We start from the raw sequence: 15,097 nt of genomic DNA, 5'->3' as shown, positions 1-15,097 counted from the left end.
TTAAGGCTCAATTTTATGCAACAATGGAGGTTGAATGGTGATTTTGAGATTTGGGTGTTCTTGAGAGGTGTGAATGGTTCAAACAACTTCTATATGATGTTTAGGAAGTGTTAGAACCAAGAGTTTGGTTAGAACTTGCAAGGTTTGGAATTTTGCAATTTTACCTCTTTTGGAACTTATGAAACTTAACACTTAAGAAAGAAAGAAAAACCATTCTTTTGGGAGGTTTTTGGTGTGCTCTTGAATGTGATTTCCATCTCTATTTATAGGCAAGGAGTACTGAATTGAAGGGCAAGCAAGTGGAAAAGTTATGATTGAATTTTGTGGAAAAAGATGGCATGGAATATTTTTTCAATGATTACAAAGCTTAACCATGGTTAAGGAACTCAAGTGCCATAATATTCTCTCCAATCTGATCTTTTATGATAAGAATCTGACTTGCATAATTTCATTTGATCATTTCTTGCATTATTGGTCACATAGTGTAAGAACTTTGTGAGAAAATGGTGAAAATTCAAGCATAAGGACCTCTAATGACAAAATTCAAAACCATAGCTATGCTCCATGTTTTTTCATGCTCTTGATCATTTTGGAAAGCTCATGTTACACACTTCAAAAGCCTAGTTGAAAGTTTCTTCAAGACCTTTAAGGAAATGGGTGAAAAAGATCCATGAACTTTGAGAAAAATGAAGTTTTAAGTGAAGTTTTCAAAAAGTACCAACTTTGAAGCTCCATATCTCTTAAATGGTTGATCTTATGGAAAAAAAATTATATGTGTCAAAGTTGTTCATTGGATCAAAATCTACAACTTTCATGTTGGGAGTTTTTTTCAGTTTGTAGGTGAAATTTTGAGTTATTCCCCTCCAAAGTTTGGAAAAAACCATGAAAAACACTTAGAAAAATTTCTAAGTATGAAAAGTCAAACTTTTGACTTTTTGATTCTTGATTGATTTTCTTGATTTTTCTTGATCAAATGAATTCTCATATCATATATTGATGATTTAAAACTTCAAAAGTCATGGTTGACCAAAATTCCCCAAAAGTCAATGGTGATCTTGTACAGTTGACTTTTTCAGACGAATCGCATTTCTGGAGATTTCAAATGAAACAGGCTATCCTCACCATATGAATGGTATGAATGGATCATATTGAGGCATTAGAGGATATTGAGCCATGGTTTGAGTTGTGGCACCATGTCCTGATTAAAAAGTCAGTTATTCAGTGAATCAGGTCAAAACCCTAATTGTCGACCTGATGAAATTGATGACTGTGGACCTTGAATTGAGATGCAATTCCCATGGGATATTGTCATAGGGATTATTTGAGGATGATTGAAACCTTTGATTGACTTCCTGGGGATTTTTAGGGTTTCCCAAATGTGATCCCTGATTTCAGTCCCTGATAGTTCAAAACCCTAATCTGATGATTTGAAATTTCACTGTTGATCAATCCTTGTGTAGGAGATGTTATGAGCCAATGGATTAGGTCAAAATTATGTACTTGGGGTCTTGAGGTCATGTCCCAAGTCATTAGGTCAAATCCTGAGCAAAAGTCAGGAGTATGCTATCTTCAGTTAAAACCCTAACTGGTTGATTCAGAGCCTTTGAGCTTGCTGAAATGAATCTCTGAAGATCAAAGGTTGATTATTGATGAAGATAATTCTTTTGAGATGAAGGGAGAACAAAACCCTAATTGATTGTTACTTGTACTGATGAGTGATTTCCTGATTAAATCCTGCTGAGTCACAAGTAGCAAACACAAGCTATGCAATTTTGTTAGAGATGCAAATGATGCATATGCTATGATATGAGGTGGTATCTTAGGTCAAAAATTGGGGTATGACAATTACCACCTAGGAGCTTAAGCCTACTCAGATTCAAGCATACATAATAACCATGCTCAAGGAGCCATACAATCCACTCATTCCAAATGTCCAACCGGAACAATGGAAGTCTAAATCCAACATACCATAAAATAGACCATATAAATGCATTTCACAACATACGAGCATATCCAAAGAATTACGGTCATATCATGGGTTTTAGACAATTAAAACACATATCATAATGCCATACAAGTCATGAGAGGCCTTCGGTTCCGATATGGAACAAAACTGCACTCATATGGGAGAAATATCAATTCTGCATCAGACCAATTCACTACAGCAAACTCAAACAGAAGCAAACTTTCTTCAAATCCAGGTCTGTTTGTAACACTCCATTTATTTTCATAATTTAATTTAATTAAAATAATTGAATTATGAGGAATTAAGCAATTGGGCTTGAGTTGTGGTTAGTAAGGAAGGGGGTGCATTGGTAGGCCCTATTACTAACTAAAATAATTTTATTTTATTTTTAATAAAATAGAAGGAATGGTGGAATAGAGAAGGTTACAGTATTGGGAAAAGAAGTCTGAACGTGAAAAGAGAAGAGGAACGGAGAAGTGCGACCGAGGAAGAACGAAGAATCAACCTTCAGGTAAGGGGGCACTCTTCCGTTTATCTTCTATTATGGGATTATAGATAGTATGATAGAATTGACCGTGTTATCCGTACCAATTGGGTGGTGCTTAGGTTGTAGAAATGTAAGGTTTTGAGAGGATTTACGCGTAATGATTATGCTGATTCGTGTAATGGTGTTATTTGGATGGTTTAAATGTATTATAATGTGTTATAATATGTGTTTGTTGCACTGTATGCGAAATCTGATTGGAATGGGTTGAATTGGTAATGATTTGGTGAAGGAAGGGTAAAATCGAAGGCTGTTTTCTGCTATTCGGAGCGCTGGGATTCGCCAGTTCGCGCCGCGTCCAGGAGTTGGCGCCGCGAACTGCTTGGCAGAAGGCCAGGAAGCTTTGTTGCGCTCAGTACGTGCCGCGAACATATGACCGCGCCGCAAAGGCGTAGTTCCTATTCGTTCCGCGCCGCGAACAGTGTGTGGCGCCGCGAAGGCGTAGTTCCTATTCGTTCCGCGCCGCGAACAGTGTGTGGTGCCGCGTGCTGTTAGTTGTTGCGACTGTCCATTTTGAAAAGTTTTAAAGAGGTGTAACTTTTAAACCGTAAACCGGATTTTGGTGCCGTTTCGAGTACAGTGAAGCTAATCAGATAATTTATATAATCAAATGGTGTTTTGAGTTGTGGCTTGAACTATTTTTAAAACACCGAGCTTATTTGTTTGTGGTAGGATATGTTTATAGGTACACTAATGAATGTTTACCTGTATGATGTTGTGGTTGTAACTGGTGTTTATTATACATGTATTGTTGGTATGAAATATGTGTCTTATTAATGATTATGACATTTGGTTGATTTATGTGGGTGATGAGCATGTTATGGTTGATGCATGCATTCATAATCATTATGTGGCTGGTCCTTGACGATGGTGGATCAGTGGTAGCTAATTCCCATTGTGAGGAATTAGTGAGTGGGTGTTACCGTATCCTTGATGATGGTGGATCGGTGAGTTGGGTTATATCCCAGATTTTGGTACCACATGCATGTAGTTACATTGCATTAGGTTGTTTGTGACATTATAACATGAATGGAAGGTCGTCCAATGTTATAATATGTGTTGTTGATTGTTTGTTACTGATTGTATGGTTTGAATCTGATCGTAACTGTAATTGGGTGAATGGCATGTGAAATGACATTTTATTATTTATATCTTATAACATTAGTTAAATGTGAATGAGACTCACCCTTACTGTTGTTATTTTTCAGATTGAGGAGTAGCTCTCGTACTTGGTGAGGATTAGCTCGTCAAGTAGTTCGTTAGAGTCAGTTGGGTCCGTGTCATGCTCTGGTCGTGTAACACTGGGGGCGTCGTTTAGAATTATTTGTTGAACTTTTTATTTTGGATGGATTTGTATGTTGATGCTTTAAGTCTGTGACTTGGCTGTTTGTTATTCAGATGTTAAAGATAATTCCGCTGTGTTAACATGATGAATCTGAATAAATTTGGTTGACGTTCTCCTTTATGGCATGACATGAGTATTGTTTGAATTATTTGGAAGTTGTAATGCCCTTTTTCATGTTTACTCTGATTATTGTCTATTATTATGCGGGGTATTAGAAGGGTGTTACAATAGTGGTATCAGAGCATTGTCGGTCGTTTGAGTCAGAGTCTTAGTGTCGGTTAATCCCTCGTATGCGATTAGTGTAAGGTTGACACTGTCGATACTTCTTGTTCTAATGGGTATTGTTTTATACTTAACAGAACAATGGCCGGAAGAGGGGGAAGAAACGACGACGCGATTACTGAAGCTTTCGGTATGATTGCTGGTGTGTTGGGAGGGAATGCGAATGGTGCTGGAATTGGTGCTGACAGGCAGCTGAACAGTTTTCAGAGGAACAACCCTCCGTTGTTCAAAGGCACTCACGATCCCGAAGGCGCCCAGAAGTGGCTAAAGGAAATTGAAAGGATCTTTCGGGTGATTGATTGTGACGAAAATCTGAAGGTGAGATATGGTACTCACATGCTGTCTGAAGAAGCTGATGATTGGTGGATGGCTAGTAAGGACGAACTGCAAGCTGCAGGTGTTGCGATCACTTGGGCTGTGTTCAAGAGAGAATTCTTGCGGAGGTACTTTCCTGAAGACGTTAGAGGCAGGAAGGAGATTGAATTTTTGGAGCTGACACAAGGTAATATGACTGTGCCAGAGTATGCGTCCAAGTTTGTTGAACTAGCAAAGTATTATGTCCACTACAATAACGATGAGGCTAGTGAATTCTCGAAGTGTGTTAAGTTTGAAAATGGTCTCCGTGATGAGATTAAACAGGGTATCAGATACCAGAGGATTCGCAGGTTTCTCGATTTGGTTGACTGCAGCCGAATCTTTGAAGAGGACAATATTAAACTGAAGTCGTCGCACTCTCGCGGGTTAGTCGACAGGAAAGGGAAAAAGCATATGGATCGTGGTAAGCCTTATGGTAAGGGTAACCAGAAAGCCGGAGGCTGGAAGAAGCCTAGTGGGGGAGACTCTAGTGCTCCTATTAAGTGCTTCAAGTGTGGGGAACCTGGACATCGCATTCACGAATGCAAAAGTGAGGAAAAGAAGTGCTATATATGTGGAAAGGCAGGTCACATTGCTATTGAGTGCAAAGGGAACACCGTAACTTGTTTCAACTGCGGAGAAGAAGGGCATATCAGTCCTAAGTGTCCTAAGCCGAGGAAGAATCAAGCCGGTGGTAAGGTGTTCGCCTTATCTGGTTCAGAGACTACTCTAGAGGATCGGTTGATTAAAGGTACGTGTTTTATCCATGGCACTCCTTTAGTTGCAATAATAGATACTGGAGCAACTCACTCGTTTATTTCATTGGATTGTGCTAAACGCCTGAATTTGGAAATATCTGATATTGATGGAAGTATGATCATTGACACTCCTGCGTCGGGTTCAGTGACTACTTCATTTGCTTGTTTGAACTGTCCAATTGATATTTTTGGTAGAGAATTCGGAATGGACTTAGTGTGCCTTCCGTTGGAACAACTTGATGTTATCTTGGGTATGAATTGGTTGCAATTTAATCGAGTTCATATCAATTGTTTCACGAAGACGGTTATTTTTCCTGAAGATGTCAGTGTTGAGGATTTAGCGATGACGGCTAGACAAGTGGATGAAGCAATGAAGGACGGGGCTGTCGTGTTTATGTTGATTGCATCCATGGAAGTGAAAAAGAAAGTGGTGAGTAGTGACTTACCGGTAGTATGTGAATTTCCAGAAGTCTTTCCAGAAGATGTAAGAGAATTGCCGCCAGAGAGGGAGGTAGAATTTGCTATTGAACTAATTCCTGGAACTAATCCTGTGTCGATGGCACCTTATCGTATGTCGGCATCGGAATTGAATGAGTTGAAGAGTCAATTGGAAGATTTACTTGAGAAGAAATTTATTCGTCCTAGTGTCTCACCGTGGGGTGCACCGGTGTTACTAGTGAAGAAGAAAGAAGGTTCAATGAGGTTGTGTGTGGATTACAGACAACTCAACAAGGTTACTATCAAGAATCGGTATCCCTTTCCGAGGATTGATGATTTGATGGATCAATTGGTTGGAGCTTGTGTGTTCAGCAAAATTGACTTGAGGTCGGGATATCATCAGATTCGGGTGAAGACGGACGATATTCAGAAAACGGCATTTAGAACGAGGTATGGTCACTATGAATATACAGTGATGCCATTTGGAGTAACAAATGCGCCGGGGGTTTCATGGAGTATATGAATAGGATCTTCCATCCTTATCTGGATCAGTTCGTAGTAGTATTTATTGATGATATTTTAATATATTCTAGGAATGAAGAAGAACATGCGGATCATCTTAGAGTGGTATTGGAACTATTGAAGGAAAAGAAACTTTATGCGAAACTGTCAAAGTGTGAGTTTTGGTTAAACGAAGTGAGCTTTCTTGGACATGTAATTTCTAAGGATGGTATTGCCGTTGACCCAACAAAAGTAGAAGCAATGTCTCAGTGGGAAGCTCCGAAGTCAGTTTCCGAAATCCGTAGTTTCCTTGGTCTTGCGGGTTACTATAGAAAGTTCATTGAAGGTTTTTCAAAGTTAGCATTACCGTTAACTAAGTTGACTAGGAAGGGTCAAGCTTTTGTTTGGGATTCGAAATGTGAGGAAGGATTCCAAGAGTTGAAGAAGAGGTTGATTAGTGCGCCGATCTTGATTTTGCCGAATCCGGAGGAATCTTTTGTTGTGTATTGTGATGCTTCATTGATGGGATTAGGAGGTGTACTGATGCAGAATCAACAGGTAGTCGCTTATGCGTCGAGACAACTCAAAGTGCATGAGAGAAATTATCCGACTCATGACTTAGAGTTGGCAGCAGTGGTGTTTGTGTTGAAATTGTGGAGGCATTATCTATATGGTTCGAGGTTTGAAGTGTTTAGCGATCACAAGAGTTTGAAGTATCTCTTTGATCAAAAAGAGTTAAATATGAGACAAAGAAGATGGTTAGAATTTCTCAAGGATTATGATTTTGAACTAAATTATCATCCGGGTAAAGCAAATGTTGTTGCCGATGCATTGAGTAGGAAGTCCCTGCATATGTCTATGCTTATGGTGAGAGAATTGGATTTAATTGAGCAATTCCGAGATTTAAGTTTGGTGTGCGAAGACACTCCTATCAGTGTTAAGTTGGGTATGTTGAAGCTGACTAGTGGTATTCTTGAGGAAATCCGAGAGGGTCAGAAGGCTGTTGTAGAGTTGGTTGATAAGTTGACTCTGATTAACCAAGATAAAGGAGGTGAATTCAGAATCGACGAGAATGGTATAATGAGGTTTGGTAATCGTATTTGTGTGCCTGACATTGCCGAGTTAAGAAGAAGCATTCTTGAGGAAGGATATCGTAGCGGATTGAGTATTCATCCTGGTGCTACTAAGATGTATCATGACTTAAAGAAGCTGTTTTGGTGGCCTGGAATGAAAAAGGAAATAGCTGAATTTGTCTATGCTTGTCTGACTTGCCAGAAGTCGAAGATTGAGCATCAGAAACCGTATGGAGCTATGCAACTGTTATTTATTCCGGAATGGAAGTGGGATAGTATATCTATGGATTTTGTTTCAGGTTTGCCGAGAACGGGGAAGAATTGTGAAGCTATTTGGGTTATTGTGGATAGGTTGACAAAGTCTGCTCACTTTATACCAATGAGAATGGATTACCCAATGGAGAAGTTGGCTCAGTTATATATTGAGAAGATAGTGAGTTTACATGGTATTCCTTCGAGTATCGTGTCAGATAGAGATCCAAGGTTTACATCTAGATTCTGGGAAAGTTTGCAGAAGGCCTTGGGTACTAAGCTGAGACTGAGTTCTGCTTATCATCCGCAGACGGATGGACAGACGGAAAGAACTATTCAATCACTAGAAGATTTGTTGCGTGCTTGTGTGTTGGAAAGAGGCGGTGCTTGGGATAGTTATCTACCCTTGATCGAATTTACTTACAATAATAGTTTTCACTCGAGCATTGGTATGGCTCCGTTTGAAGCTTTGTATGGTCGGAGGTGTAGAACGCCTTTATGTTGGTATGAATCTGGCGAAAGTGCCGTGATTGGGCCGGAAATTGTTCAGGAGACAACAGAAAGGATCAAGATGATTCAGGAGAAGATGAAGACTTCTCAGAGTCGTCAGAAGAGTTATCATGATAAAAGAAGAAGAACACTGGAATTTCAGGAAGGCGATCATGTGTTCTTGAGGGTGACTCCTACAACTGGTGTTGGTAGAGCACTGAAATCAAGGAAGTTGACTCCGCGATTCATTGGTCCGTTCCAAATTACGGAGAGGGTGGGAGAAGTGGCGTATCATATTGCGTTGCCACCGACGCTTGCGAATCTGCATGATGTATTCCATGTGTCGCAGTTGAGGAAATACATTGCTGATCCATCTCATGTGATCCAAGTCGATGATGTGCAGGTAAAGGACAATCTGATAGTTGAAACTTTGCCTATGAGGATTGAAGACCGAAGGCTGAAACAATTGCGTGGCAAGGAGATAGCACTGGTCAAAGTAGCTTGGGGAGGACCAGCAGGTGGGAATGTGACTTGGGAACTGGAAAGTCAGATGAAGGATTCCTATCCAGAGTTATTTGCCTAAGGTATGTTTTCGAGGACGAAAACTATTTAGTGGGGGAGAGTTGTAACACTCCATTTATTTTCATAATTTAATTTAATTAAAATAATTGAATTATGAGGAATTAAGCAATTGGGCTTGAGTTGTGGTTAGTAAGGAAGGGGGTGCTTGGTAGGCCCTATTACTAACTAAAATAATTTTATTTTATTTTTAATAAAACAGAAGGAGTGGTGGAATAGAGAAGGTTACAGTATTGGGAAAAGAAGTCTGAACGTGAAAAGAGAAGAGGAACGAAGAAGTGCGACCGAGGAAGAACGAAAAATCAACCTTCAGGTAAGGGGGGACTCTTCCGTTTATCTTCTATTATGGGATTATAGATAGTATGATAGAATTGACCGTGTTATCCGTACTAATTGGGTTGTGCTTAGGTTGTAGAAATGTTAGGTTTTGAGAGGATTTACGCATAATGATTATGCTGATTCGTGTAATGGTGTTATTTGGATGGTTTAAATGTATTATAATGTGTTATAATATGTGTTTGTTGAACTGTATGCGAAATCTGATTGGAATGGGTTGAATTGGTAATGATTTGGTGAAGGAAGGGTAAAATCGCAGGCTGTTTTCTGCTATTCGGAGCGCTGGGATTCGCCAGTTCGCGCCGCGTCCAGGAGTTGGCGCCGCGAACTGCTTGGCAGAAGGCCAGGAAGCTTTGTTGCGCTCAGTACGCGCCGCGAACATATGACCGCGCCGCGAAGGCGTAGTTCCTATTCGTTCCGCGCCGCGAACAGTGTGTGGCGCCGCGAAGGCGTAGTTCCTATTCGTTCCGCGCCGCGAACAGTGTGTGGTGCCGCGTGCTGTTAGTTGTTGCGACTGTCCATTTTGAAAAGTTTTAAAGAGGTGTAACTTTTAAACCGTAAACCGGATTTTGGTGCCGTTTCGAGTACAGTGAAGCTAATCAGATAATTTATATAATCAAATGGTGTTTTGAGTTGTGGCTTGAACTATTTTTAAAACACCGAGCTTATTTGTTTGTGGTAGGATATGTTTATAGGTACACTAATGAATGTTTACCTGTATGATGTTGTGGTTGTAACTGGTGTTTATTATACATGTATTGTTGGTATGAAATATGTGTCTTATTAATGATTATGACATTTGGTTGATTTATGTGGGTGATGAGCATGTTATGGTTGATGCATGCATTCATAATCATTATGTGGCTGGTCCTTGACGATGGTGGATCAGTGGTAGCTAATTCCCATTGTGAGGAATTAGTGAGTGGGTGTTACCGTATCCTTGACGATGGTGGATCGGTGAGTTGGGTTATATCCCAGATTTTGGTACCACATGCATGTAGTTACATTGCATTAGGTTGTTTGTGACATTATAACATGAATGGAAGGTCGTCCAATGTTATAATATGTGTTGTTGATTGTTTGTTACTGATTGTATGGTTTGAATCTGATCGTAACTGTAATTGGGTGAATGGCATGTGAAATGACATTTTATTATTTATATCTTATAACATTAGTTAAATGTGAATGAGACTCACCCTTACTGTTGTTATTTTTCAGATTGAGGAGTAGCTCTCGTACTTGGTGAGGATTAGCTCGTCAAGTAGTTCGTTAGAGTCAGTTGGGTCCGTGTCATGCTCTGGTCGTGTAACACTGGGGGCGTCGTTTAGAATTATTTGTTGAACTTTTTATTTTGGATGGATTTGTATGTTGATGCTTTAAGTCTGTGACTTGGCTGTTTGTTATTCAGATGTTAAAGATAATTCCGCTGTGTTAACATGATGAATCTGAATAAATTTGGTTGACGTTCTCCTTTATGGCATGACATGAGTATTATTTGAATTATTTGGAAGTTGTAATGCCCTTTTTCATGTTTACTCTGATTATTGTCTATTATTATGCGGGGTATTAGAAGGGTGTTACAATAGTGGTATCAGAGCATTGTCGGTCGTTTGAGTCAGAGTCTTAGTGTCGGTTAATCCCTCGTATGCGATTAGTGTAAGGTTGACACTGTCGATACTTCTTGTTCTAATGGGTATTGTTTTATACTTAACAGAACAATGGCCGGAAGAGGGGGAAGAAACGACGACGCGATTACTGAAGCTTTCGGTATGATTGCTGGTGTGTTGGGAGGGAATGCGAATGGTGCTGGAATTGGTGCTGACAGGCAGCTGAACAGTTTTCAGAGGAACAACCCTCCGTTGTTCAAAGGCACTCACGATCCCGAAGGCGCCCAGAAGTGGCTAAAGGAAATTGAAAGGATCTTTCGGGTGATTGATTGTGACGAAAATCTGAAGGTGAGATATGGTACTCACATGCTGTCTGAAGAAGCTGATGATTGGTGGATGGCTAGTAAGGACGAACTGCAAGCTGCAGGTGTTGCGATCACTTGGGCTGTGTTCAAGAGAGAATTCTTGCGGAGGTACTTTCCTGAAGACGTTAGAGGCAGGAAGGAGATTGAATTTTTGGAGCTGACACAAGGTAATATGACTGTGCCAGAGTATGCGTCCAAGTTTGTTGAACTAGCAAAGTATTATGTCCACTACAATAACGATGAGGCTAGTGAATTCTCGAAGTGTGTTAAGTTTGAAAATGGTCTCCGTGATGAGATTAAACAGGGTATCAGATACCAGAGGATTCGCAGGTTTGTCGATTTGGTTGACTGCAGCCGAATCTTTGAAGAGGACAATATTAAACTGAAGTCGTCGCACTCTCGCGGGTTAGTCGACAGGAAAGGGAAAAAGCATATGGATCGTGGTAAGCCTTATGGTAAGGGTAACCAGAAAGCCGGAGGCTGGAAGAAGCCTAGTGGGGGAGACTCTAGTGCTCCTATTAAGTGCTTCAAGTGTGGGGAACCTGGACATCGCATTCACGAATAATCTCTTGAAATAAAATATTAGGATATTACATTCTCCCCCCTTAAATAGAATTCGTCCTCGAATTCGAAAACTTACCAGAATAGGTGAGGATACAACTCTCGCATCTCTGATTCGATCGCCCAAGTGGCTTCGTCAGGACGCGACTCTTCCCACAACACCTTGACAAGGGGTATCTCCTTGCTTCTCAATGACTTACTAGCATACTCCAGAATACGACACGGCTTCGGTTGGAAAGAAAGATCTGGTTCAACTTCAATCGTATCTGGTAGGATAGGATGAAACGAATCCGGCACAAACTTCCGCAGCTGAGACACATGGAATACGTCATGCAGCCCGGATAGTGAAGGAGGCAACGCTAACTTGAATGCGACTTCACTTATCCGTCTCATGATCTGACAAGGTCCTATGCATCTCGGGCTAAGCTTGCGTGTCTTAAACGGCCCTTTCAATCTAAACCTCGGAGTCACCTTCAAGAACACATGATCTCCTACATCAAATTCCAACGGTCTCCTTCGTTTGTCTGCATAACTCTTCTGTCGATCTTGAGCTTGTTTCATCTTATCTCGAATCATCTTAACCTTCCAGATAGGAACATCCAACGGTTGTAGAATACCACCGGGCCTTTGGTGTTCTATCTTCACTTGTTGACATATCACACACTGCTCTACATAGTTAGCCACATCTCTTTTCATACCGGGCCACCAAAAATTTCCTTTCAAGTCTTGATACATCTTGGTCGATCCGGGATGGATGGTGAATTTGCTCTTGTGAGCCTCGTCCAGAATTAACCTCTTTAACTCCGCGTCATTTGGCACACACATCCTTCGTCCAAAAAGAATGAGTCCATCAGATGTTCGAACAAAATCTGGAAGGTTTGCTTTAGCTTGCAATTCTACATCATTCCACCGTGCTTGACGAATCCTTTCCCGCAACTCATTCTCAATACACAAGTTACTAATCAACACACCCGTTGGTGCCCACTCGAATGAAACTTCCTTCCTTGTAAGTCTGGTCAAAGGTAATGCCAATTTGGAAAAGCCCATAATGAACCTCCGATAGTAACCTGCCAAGCCTAGGAAACTACGAACCTCAGTTGCATTCTTGGGTCGTTCCCAATTCATCACTGCTTCTACCTTTGAAGGGTCTACAGCTATGTCGCCGCCAGATATGACATGTCCAAGAAACTTAACTTCGGACATCCAAAACTCACAATTACTAAACTTCACAAATAACTGCTTTTCTCTGAGAACCGACAACACAATCCTCAAATGCTCCATGTGCTCTTCAATAGTTCGAGAGTAGATCAAGATGTCATTTATGAAGATTACCAAGAACCGATCCAAATATTTGGTGAAACACCCGGTTCATGTAATCCATAAACACAGCAGGAGCATTGGTTACCCCGAAAGGCATAACCAAGAACTCATAATGACCGTATCTCGTCCTAAAAGCAGTCTTCGATACATCAGAACCCTTCACCTGAATCTGATGATATCCCGACCTGAGGTCAATCTTCGAGAACACACAGTCTCCTTTCAATTGATCCAGGAGGTCATCAATCCGCGGTAGAGGATACTTTTTCTTTATGGTTACCTTGTTCAGCTGACGATAGTCGATGCACAAACGCATACTACCATCCTTCTTCTTCATTAACAAGACTGGGGCTCCCCATGGAGAAACACTAGGACGAATGAAGTGTTTCGCCAATAATTCTTCTAACTGACTCTTCAACTCCCTTAGCTCTGCAGGAGACATCCTATAAGGGGCAATCGAAACTGGAGCGGTACCCAGAACAAGATCAATAGAGAATTCAACTTCCCTTTCTGGCGGAAGAGAAGTAACATCCTCGGGAAATACATCGGAAAATTCAGACACAACTGGAATCTCCAATACACTCTTCTTGTCCTTGGAGTCCGACGTAAGAACCAAAAGGAAAGACTTCTCTTGAGCAAAAAGGTAATTGACCATGTTAACCATACCTTCAAGAAGATGTTCAATGGCATTGGTTGATGTAGTCTCCTCAGCAGGAATGAAGATAGCCTTCTCCTTAAAAATGATGTACACAAAGTTAGCTAACAACCAGTCCATACCAAGTACTACATCGATCTTCTTAAGAGGTAGACAAATGAGATCAATCAAGAATCTACGACCATTGAAGGTAGTAGAACAATCCTTGCAAACTTCTCGAGCTTCTACTACGTCATCAGTAGCTGACAAGATAATCATAGGATTCGGGAGAGGACTTGCTTCAAAACCAAGCCTCCTCGCACAATGATAGGAAACAAAAGAATGTGTTGCTCCACAATCAACTAACACAAACAAGGGCTGATTATTAACATAACACGTACCAGCAACAAGATTGGTTTTTCCTTGAGTCTTCCTAGCATCCAAGGTGTAAACACGACCTTTAGTCTTTTCCGGAACATCTTGCACAGGGCAATCCTTCCTATAATGTCCAAATCCTTGACATTTGAAGCATTGCACTGGGGCTGCCTTACAATCTCCTTAATGTCTTCCTCTTACCGCACCAAGGAGGTTGAGTAGAGCGATCACCATAAACCTATTTCTTCATAGCTGGGGGGTTGCGAGTTTTCAAGTGTTGTCCCGTCCTCCCTTGATCCCTACGAACCGGCTTGTTCTGCTCTTTCTCTTCCTGAACCCTCTTCAACGTGTTCTCAGCAACATAACATTGCCTCAAACACTCGGCATAGGTGGTGAACTCCCTTTGAGACACACTGTGTACAATATCAGCATTCAGCCCCATGAGGAACTGATCAATCTTCCACAACTCATCTGGTGCATAAGCTGCTTGTCTGGAATAGGCAGCCATGTCCTCAAACTTCTCAGCATATTCAGATACCGACATGTTGCCTTGCTTGAAAGATTGAAACTCACGCTCCTTCAAGGCACACACACTGTTGGGATAGTACTTCTCCAAGAATGCCGTCTTAAAGTGTTGCCAATCCTTTGGAATCCCTTGGTTAGTGAAATACGTAGACTCCGTATTCCACCATCTACCTGCCGGTCCCTTCATCTTCTGAGCAGCAAAGATCACTTTATCTTCCTCTGTGCACTGAATGGCATGAAATATCATCTCCATGCCATACAACCAATCATGAGCAATAACTGGATCCAGTCCACCCAAGAACTCTAGCGGATCCATCCGAAAGAAGGCATGAAAATCAGGCCCTGCTGCAGCCTGAGGAGTAGGATCAGGAGCGGTTGGTTGTTGCCCTTGCATGCCTTGCATCATCTGCATCATCGTCTGATTCTGTTGTTGCATCTGTTTCATTATCTGCACCCAAGGCACACCCGCATTCTCAGTTTCAGGCTCAGTCTCCACATTCCCCGTCCCGGGCCTTTCGGGACCTCTGCGTTGTTCAGCCATCTTCCTGTTTGTCCTACACATGGAATCAAGTTGATCAGGCTTAATGCCATAAGTAAGACATAAGGAATCATGCCGACACTACACATATGAGGCAGAATTATGCTGACTTATGATGTTTTGTGGCAAAGCCGAGAATCGACCTGCTCTGATACCAACTGTAACACCCCATACATACATTGCCTAGGATATACGTATATGGAATTAAAATGGTACTCGAAAATCATAAAGATAAGCAGCGGAATAGATAATGTATAA

General features: G+C 41.2%; 1 protein-coding gene across 1 annotated transcript; it reads right to left on the bottom strand.

Moving 5' to 3' along the window:
* Window positions 1–14,014: 14,014 nt before the first annotated feature.
* Window positions 14,015–14,842, bottom strand: LOC131632096 (uncharacterized). Its single transcript, XM_058902866.1, has one exon. It carries the CDS (start codon window positions 14,840–14,842, stop codon window positions 14,015–14,017), a length of 828 nt encoding a protein of 275 aa, XP_058758849.1.
* Window positions 14,843–15,097: the final 255 nt, after the last annotated feature.

Source organism: Vicia villosa, unplaced genomic scaffold, assembly GCF_029867415.1.
Source record: "Vicia villosa cultivar HV-30 ecotype Madison, WI unplaced genomic scaffold, Vvil1.0 ctg.000905F_1_1, whole genome shotgun sequence".
Taxonomy (NCBI): Eukaryota; Viridiplantae; Streptophyta; class Magnoliopsida; order Fabales; family Fabaceae; genus Vicia; species Vicia villosa.
Note: the sequence above shows the minus strand (reverse complement) of the source record. Positions and strands in the feature narration are given on the sequence as shown.